This window comes from Mesitornis unicolor, unplaced genomic scaffold, assembly GCF_000695765.1.
Source record: "Mesitornis unicolor isolate BGI_N332 unplaced genomic scaffold, ASM69576v1 scaffold30510, whole genome shotgun sequence".
In the NCBI taxonomy this organism is placed as follows: domain Eukaryota; kingdom Metazoa; phylum Chordata; class Aves; order Mesitornithiformes; family Mesitornithidae; genus Mesitornis; species Mesitornis unicolor.
In genome coordinates, this window is record NW_010158076.1 from 9,323 (window position 1) to 18,302 (window position 8,980).

At 44.7% G+C, this 8,980-nt stretch overlaps 1 protein-coding gene across 1 annotated transcript; it reads right to left on the reverse strand.

The window, feature by feature from the left end:
- Positions 1 to 920: 920 nt before the first annotated feature.
- Positions 921 to 8,725, reverse strand: SMIM11 (small integral membrane protein 11). The gene is made up of 4 exons (XM_010182494.1): positions 8,681 to 8,725; positions 4,648 to 4,763; positions 2,853 to 3,032; positions 921 to 1,102 (listed from the first exon to the last, which is right to left on the reverse strand). Exons 2-3 carry the CDS (start codon positions 4,666 to 4,668, stop codon positions 2,865 to 2,867), a joined length of 189 nt encoding a protein of 62 aa, XP_010180796.1. The 5' UTR covers positions 4,669 to 4,763; positions 8,681 to 8,725; the 3' UTR covers positions 921 to 1,102; positions 2,853 to 2,864.
- Positions 8,726 to 8,980: the final 255 nt, after the last annotated feature.

The window sequence follows — 8,980 nt, forward strand, 5'->3', positions numbered from 1 at the left end:
GTATCAGCTGCACTCAAGCCTAGCCAGGTAACATTTGTGAGACTGACACGGCAGCAGTGTGCCCTGGTGCGATCACAGCAGCACCTCAGCCTGCAGCTGCAGGGAGAGGGCAGGAGCGAGCCATCCCAGAGGCCTCCCACATCCTGCTGGACTCCCAAGGCTTCTCCAAGGGCGCTCCACCACTCCTCTCCCCACTTCACTGTCAGATTTCAGCTTCACTTTAGCTTCCAGAAGATACAAGGATCTAGGAAGTGCTTTGTAATGGAAATGCAAAGGGAAATATGAAGGGAAAGGTGAAGGCAAAAGTACCCGCTGGCACTGCTACACACGCCTAAGCCTTTATTTCTATGAAAAAGAAATCTACTCTGTTGATTAACCTACCATGACCAGGTTAGCTTATTCTCCAGGATTTGGTGTTATGGCATATGCAGGAACAGTCAGCAATTGTAATGAAAGCCCTCTCTGCTTCACCAGCCCAGTAGTAGAGTGGCATACACAGTTCTCAGATATTGTGCATAGCAAAATATTACAATAAACCTCCTAGCATGAAACATCCTCAAAGGCGACACTGCAATATGCATTAATCTAAGGAAGTCCTAGGTGCAAAAAGTGGTTTGAAAAAGACCTGCCTGGAAAAGTTCCTCTACTAAGCTTCTTCGTCTGGATTCAAAAAAGGGCTCACAAGTCTCAGATTTACACCTCTGCAGTCAGCAGTCACTCTGAAGAAGCTGCACTGAGCCCTCCCCATTTCCTTCTGTCTGTCCATGAACCTTGTACACACACACAATGGATTCATATTGTTCTTCTCTTTAAAACCAGCCACCTCCTTGAAGCTAATCTTTAAAAACTGCCTCCCCTGCAGCTCTGACTGTAGTGTCTGAGTAAGCAGCAACCAAGGCCACTACTTTTTTTTCTCTTAGAAAGGATTTTTTATTGCATAAATAGAGGCTTAGATATTTTGCTGTACATATAAAAAGTTGAGATACAATTTAAGTGAATGTTACTCTTGAGGGTTTTACTCCTTTGACACATCCTTCACCTACAGGAAGGCTTCGTTCTCCCAGTAAAGGAATCCAATGCAAGCTGCCAAGTGTCAGAAGATCTGCAGGACAGGGAAACAGCAATGAGAACAGCAGGCACAATACGCTGGCAGCACATGGGCTAAATCTGCCTGCCCACGTGGCACACCGCAATCGGAGCTAATCACAGCTCTGCAGTGCTGACACTGGAGAACACTTTTAGGGTGGGAGAATTCACCCCTTCTTGCAATCCCATTATAGAAAGATATGGCTGACAGTCCTAGAGATGACAGAATTTAGGAAGGACTGGGCCTCTGGTGGACAACACTGGGTGACTGGGCAACTAGGGTATTTTCTGCCAAATCAGAGAAGCTTTAATGCCAGACACTCAACAAGGTGCATGTCACAAGCTGAACCCAGAGGCCTTGTGGGACGAGCTTGCTACCCTGGCACAGCAACCCCTTGGGCTACAGACTCTGCCAGGCAGAACGCCCTGGGCCCAACACTGCAGGCACAGCCCAGTATGGTCTGCTCATGTGAAGCAGCTGGCTTGCTCACTTGCAGGGCAGCCCATCTCTCATTTGTTTAGCAATAAAATTCCATATAACTTACTCTGCCTTATTCTGCAAAAATGGAAAGAAGTGTTCTCACAGCATTTTCCAGTGGCTAGCTAAACTGATTTAAAATAAAGCTTAAAATGGCACAAGTCTGCCCAGAGACAAGTCCTCAATCTGTAAGAAGGAGACTGAAAAACATCTTTGTTTTCGTTGTTTTTTCTGTGTGAATGAACCACTTTGTTCCCATGGTTATTTTCAGGGCCTCATTTCTAGTCACAATATCCAGCCCTTGTTGCATTAAATAAAACAGTGATAGGTTTGAAATCAAAACTAGTAAACATTTCTAAAAACTGAAACTTCTCAATATGTGAGGTGATGACCTCGAAAGGGGAAAGTACGTTTTTTAGTTTAATAAAGAGTAACACAACATCAAAATCCCACTGAGCTTACAAAGGGCAGGCAGGAATAGAATTCCCATTTTGCTGCAGAACAGAGATGTGAAACAAACTGATACAAAAATCATATACTAAACAAGTCAGGGAACACAATCTTAGCACTAGGCAGTACTCATTTTGCTAATGAACTTGATTCAATGAGGTAATGATTGCTTCAACTCTGAAAACAGAGAGAAGGAATTCATCACATGGGGAATGAAAACCCAGAACTTTAAGAATTTTTTTCATGTTAATTTTGCTCTCTTATGCAGAAAAATGTCAGTTTTTCTCAGTGAAGTATATATAGTGGTACATAGCATTTCTGTTACCTTGGCAAGTTCCATGGTATGAGATCTGGCCCTTCCAGCTCAACTATCTATAACTTGTCATGTATTTAACTAATACGGAGCGGTTGATTCTTTTTTGTCTTCATTAGGTGACTTAAGGCCAAGAGGTCTTATTGTATCAGCCTGCCTGGCTTGCCTCTCATGCATTTTTTTTTCCCAATTTCACCATCTCTTTATGCATCAGGACTTCCTGTGCAACTGGTTGGGTGTAAAAATTCAGAGAAATTAAGAGCAGAGAAGCAATATTGTGCTAAGATCTCCTAAATCACAAACCATGGCTGCCAAGTTTTCTGGTGATAACTGCAGTTCCTGCAAAGAATGGGCATGATACGGGTGTGCGAGTATGCTGAAACATCACAGGAGACAAATATTACAAGAACTCAGATAATGGTGATAGCTCTAATTGCACAATCCAAATGCATCCAAGCCAAAACATAATGGGATTAATATGTCAATGCCATTATGGAACACCAAGATGTGGAATAAATTCTGTACCTGAGAGACTCTTCAATCATCCTTCTTCTCTGCTTCTCTTTTCAATTTCTCTTCACGTTCCCTCTTCAGTTTTTCTTCAATTTTTTTGCTCTGGTACATTTTTACTCCAGCAAATGCTAAGCAAAGAATCAATGTTTTAGCTGCCAAAATGTACATCAGCAATGGGAAATTCTCCAAAGCCTGAAATGCAAAATAATCTATTTAGGCAGTTACTGGAACACTTGGACAATTAAAAATGAAGCTACAGGGATGCTATACAGCTTCCTACAGCAAAAGCATTATTCAAAGCAATGGTAATACTCCTCTGTTCATGCTTTTTTTTTTGATAGGAAACTTTAAACTAGGCAGATCAATGTCTAAGGGAAAGGACAAAACCAAGTTCACTTCACTTAAATTCGTATCTGAAGCCCCTTTGAACAGGTCTTTGTTGCTTTTGCTTGCTTTACAGCAAATGGAATACTGGCACGATCCAGAGCTGTAAAAGGGTAAGAACTATCTTAGGATAACTGTAAAAGTGGAAATGCTTCTGAGCAATTCTCACACGAGCCACAGATCTGTGCATATCAGCTATCAGATGTGATCTCCAAAGACACTTCTGTGCTCCTAGAAATTTTAATCCACGGTAGTTTTGCAATTACATTGCCCAGATCTGGAAGGTATAGATAAGTACTTTTAAACCAGAAGAAAAGTAAAAAGCCCACAGCCTCCAGTGATTCAGTTTCAGGAGTTTTTAATGCCTGGAACCACTGAAATTGCACAATATGTTTCAATGATATAAAGCATGCTACTGTAAGTGCACACGGTGTGGAAAATAAAGTGCAAATGGGTAGCACTGTGAACTCGGAATACAAATACAAGAGTGGCACAGACACTCAGTGAAAGATGTCAGTTCCAGAAGGATATTGAAGGTACGTGAACTTCCCAGCCCACTACTTCAAAGAGCTACCTGGCCAGCAGGACGGGTCCAGTCTTTCAGTGCTGCACAGTAGGTTCTCCCCCTTAGCAAGCCTCCCAGTACCTCATAAGGATGTTTGGCCACTGACAAACTACTGAATTTAGAAAAAACTTTGTATCCATACACCATTAGTGTGGCCCCTCAAAGTCTACAAATCAGAGGTTCAAGTGGGGTCTTTTATAACACTGATGCGAGCTGCACATTACCTTTGACATTAGATCACTCCTCTAATTTTGAAATAAACCATCATCCTCTCTATCAACATCCCCACATATTAATAAGTGGCAATCTCTTTAAACCACAGCTCTGCAACACCAGAAAGGTAAAGCCAAGGCTTGGCGTTAGCATTGCTTTCTTGATAAATGGTTTGATTTAACATGTTAGAACCATTAGTGCAAGAGGTATTTGCTCAAACATTTCTATGTCTTACATACGTATCTCCCAGTTTATGGCCCAGATACTCTAAAAGACATAGTGGAGAAAACACCCTCCAGTAATGAAAGGAGCTGAGGAAAGAGCCGCTGGAGAAAAGCCTGGAAAGAAGGAAGCCAGGAGGAACAGAAGCAAGGAGAGCAGAGTTTGCCTGCCACTGCTGCACTCAGGCCTAAAATACAAGGTCCTGGCAGCGAGTTTTGGAGCCAGCCCACAAGATGCAAGTACATATGGCAGGAAAGGACAACAACAATGAATTCTCTGTCCCTGAGGTGCAGAGAGTGTGGTGGTTAAACAACCTTCACCCAGGCAAGGAAACCATCTTTAAAACACAGGACTCACCCAACCGCATCTTACATGCTTGAAAGAGCAGAAACCCACTGCTTTATGAATGTGAAACATCCTCACCTTCCAGTTAAATGCCACCATCTTGGCTGTGTGATGATATTGTCCGTCCCGCAGCAGGCTGCACCCAGCACTGATGAGTGTCACGCTTCTAAAGGAACAGACCAAGGCAGAAGCATCTTGAAGAAATGAAAATTTAAAAAAGATTTAGTCAATCCGTTTCTACTCAGCATGTCCACCCTGCTCCTCTCTGACAAGCTCATCTGCTGCAGAGCGCCTGGCAGCGTATCAGAGCCACATGGCTCAGGAATGACCTACATTGGCCTTTCTGGAGCTGAGTGACAGGAGCAACATCCGTGCCGCTGAAGGACAGGAGTTTGACAGACCCCGGGCAGGTGCCAGACTTGTGCAGAGTGCAGGCTGGGCTTCCAAAGCATGCAGCACATCCCAGCAGCTGCCCAAGCAAAAACCCAACGCTGCCTGCTTTTGAAAGCTTGACAGGAGCGCACATCACACTGCCTCACCGACACTTGAGATGTACCAGAGAGAAGCACATCCAGAAGAGCTGTTTTGTGGGTTTTAAGCCCACTTGCCCTGTTTGGAGCACAAATGCCTAATAAATCCTAGTATCTGATATCATTTATCAGTTCTCTCTGATTTACTAATAAATTAAATTCTCCATGCAGCTCATAATAACACAGAAGATCACTCACTGGATCCTTTGTGTGGTCAATGCACATTTCAGAGCTGAATTTTGGGGCTGAGAAATGCCCGAGGGGATGCTGCAGGCTGCAGCACACAGCCACAGCACTGCCCTCTGGTCCCTGCTTGCCACTCCACTAGCACTGACACCATTTCAGCTGCTGGATTTCAAATTAAGTACATTTCCATGCCTGACCCCCTGGAGGTGTTTCCTCTGTGTGTAACAATAGAGCAGCTGTCGAAAAGCAGGACAAAGCCCTGCAGCTTAGTCCAAACCTTCACCAGCAGCTGGGCTGAATAAATCACCACCACACCACAATAGCTGCTGCTGACCTTTCTTCAGAAACAGGGAGTCAAGTAAATGTTCTGGCAGTCCCTGTGCTGCTCAGCCAGCTTCTTCACAGATGACCTCATTTCTCTAGCTAGGGTGTCCTCTTCTCTCCTCTTCCTCCAGCTGCAAAACCTCACCCTCCAGAGACCACCCTGGAAATGTCCCCACAGAGAGACACCACCAGTGATCTCTGTTGCAGAGACCAAACTATACCGAAGCAGTGGTATGGCCAACTTGTCATTCAGTATTTACTGTGTTGATCCTGAGTTGTGCAGCTCCCTTTTCCCATTGATAAAATGTCAGAGCAGCTGTAAACTAATGAGTCAGTAGTGATATACCTTGGGGAAAAAAAAAAAAAAGGCATTTTAACTTCTGACATTTCCTCCAGAATTTCAGCAACCATTAAGATCTGAAGTCTCCTGGCAGATGGTCACAGCAAAAGTCCCACATCAGAGCAGAATCCAGTTCTCAGTGCATGGCTCAGATGGCCACATGCTTCTCAGTGAAACTCAAGTTACTCAAGCCTGGTCTGATCTGAAGGGACTGCAGTGTCCTCATCTCAAAATGCTGACTTGGGTGGGGGCTTCATCTGACAGTCTTCACTTTTCTCCTAAATTGTTGTAAATTCTGTGCTTCAGTCAGAATCAATTTTGCAACATGTTGTAAAAAGGCAAGAATTCAGCCATTCAAAGACAGGCTAGCATCTGGCATACGATGCTGAAAATGGGGTTTTAGTGATTTTTTACATACAGAAAAAGTTTTAGACTCAGCAACCATTATGTGAGCCCATCTGTGGGGTCTGATTGCAGGGTACTATCCCACCAGCAACACACAGCATATAATGTGTATCACAGTGTGCACTCTTGCAAATGGTTTTGGTTGTGAGTTGATTATTTAAGCATTCAGCGCAATGCTTCTGTATTATTTCCTCTGTGCTGAGACAGGAGCCTGAATTGCATATGCACCAGGAGTACCTGCACTGAAGTCACAAAGGATGGGAAGCAAGTAAATTCTCTTTGCTCTGAAGAGTGGTGTTTTGAACCAAAATGGCTCCTGTGAGAGCTGACACTTTTGATGGTCCATCCTCAGTGTTTTCTGGAGTTGGAAATGAGTGGGGAAGCCACCGCTGTCTCCATGTTGCATTCCCACATACTGTGCCACCTGCCTCTGGTGGTCAAGCACTTCTCCTCATTTCACCTCTTGATTCCTCCAGTCTCCATTTTGATCCAGACCTTATTAAATACAGCTGAAACACCAGGATGGAAAAAAACACGTGGAGCTGGGGCACAGGGCAGGGAGAAGAAAGTGGGAAACGGAGAAGAAAAGGCAGGATTCACTTCACGTTTGAAAAAACCAATTTGTTAGCACTGAGGTCATCAATTCAAAAGAAAAAGCTCAGACACTGTACTTTCAAGGTTGTGATATCTTAAAAGCGTGCAGGCAAATAAACAGCTGAAGTTTCATGTTTGCCTTTTCAGAGGCAGATAAGGCACAGATAGGAGTTTAGAACACATCGACAGGCAGGCATTGTTCGTTCCCCAGGAAATGCAAGCTCCCTTAACAAACACAGTGCTACTGCGAACAGAGACTGGGCCCCACGGAAGGTCACTATTACCTTCCCTCACAAGCATGGAGGTCTCGTGTTGAGCCACGTGAGAATGAAACAGTGAACAGAGTATTAGGCTCTGCCTGAAGCCTTGCTGGAGACTCTGTGACACTCTCGTACTTGTACGCACCTATGCAAGGTAGGGATAAACTTACATTACTCTCACACGTATCCGTGGCTTTCTTCACTGTGCACCTCAAAATCATCAGTCTATTTACACTCAGACCTCTCTGAGAAGCAGATCAAACTACTGCAGACAAGAAAGGGAAGAGTTGCCCATACCACACACCTCAGTGCTGTACTAGCATATCTTCAGTTAGCTCTAAGTGCTGTGAGGTCTTCTGGGTCCAGAGCAGGCAGAGAGAGTCACCAACGCTGCCCTCGAGGCTTGTGTCCTCAGCAGAGCTGAACAGCTCTCAGGGAGGGCTGCACCAAGTCCCAGAGCTAGACTTTAGCTGATACCAGCCCCAGGATCTCTGCACAACACTGTGTTGTGCAACACAAGCCAACCCAGACAGACTAAGGAGTTAGGCCCCAGTCAGATGGGAAGTCTGTGGTAGAGCACAGAATTGAATCCAGGTCTCTCAGCCACTGAATTACAGCTCTAGTCCCACTACAGCAACCACATCACAGCCCAGCCACTCGCTCCATTGTTTGCTTATGCAGCGGCAGAGTATCAACCAGCCTGCGTGCACCAGAAAACATCTACACAGGCATCTGGGTACTCACAAACCCACTTGAGTTGTCTTGGCTGAACATCTCACTCAGCCTGCCAGTAACTCCATCTACTCAACAAAGTGGGATTTGAGATATTCTTTTGTCTACTGGGATTTCTGAGCAACTCCATTTTACCCCCTTTGTGAAAAGCTGTAAAAGTCACCAGCCTCAGAAAGCAGAGGGCTCCTAGGGTCATTTGACTGCATTGAAAATGGAGTGATGATCGAGTACATCCTGAGCTAGAAAAGGGGTTTCACTCCACCTGCCTCTTGCTGCTTTCTTTAGCGCACATATTTCAGGAAGCAAAACGCACGCTTCCCATATGGACAGTCACTGGAGGACCCACCACTAAACATGACCTGCTGCGTCAGGCTAAGCATCTGCAGACACCATCAAGCTGCCTTAAAAAACAACAAAAAAAGCCTAGTAGGTCATGGGAAAACACAGTAATATGGCAAAGCCCAAACACTGCAGAGAAATACCGTGGAAGCAACTGTGAGGCAAAGTTGGTGCACTAAGAATCCATCACAAACCACAAGACACCACAGTTAAGTATTAAGTCAGAAGCACTAAAACTTCTGCACATTTACAGCCTCTACGTCTAGGTATATCAAGACATCACTCCATAAAAAGACCTGTGTGACCACTCAGTTGATACTAGTGTCATTGATAAAGAAATTCCTAAACTAACACCAACTCAAGGAACATCAAAATCATAAAGCTGTGTAAGATCTTCATACCTGAAGAAGCAGAAATGAAAATATTATTGATTCCTCTGGCAGCTCCTCACATGCTCCAGACTCTGGAAAATAAGAACAGAGCAGATGGGATGTATCAATCATGGCTCCTGGATTTAAATAAAATCAAATCTAAACAGAAAACATCTGTGGCACATCTGACTGTTCCACCGTGGGTCCCAGGGCATCATTTCACCCACATCCCAGGTGTTTGCAAGCTGCAGGCCCTCGCTTGCTGCCACCATGTTGCCCTAGGAGGGTCTGCTGGGCTGGCAGCCTCCCCTGCCTCCATCCTGACCCCAG

Excerpts from the sequence above, each read along its gene's own strand:
- SMIM11 (XM_010182494.1), bottom strand. The coding sequence starts at position 4,668 with ATGGTGGCATTTAACTGGAAG. Across the intron at positions 3,033-4,647 it reads TGGTGGCATTTAACTGGAAG|GCTTTGGAGAATTTCCCATT; the intron begins GTGAGGATGTTT and ends TTTGCATTTCAG.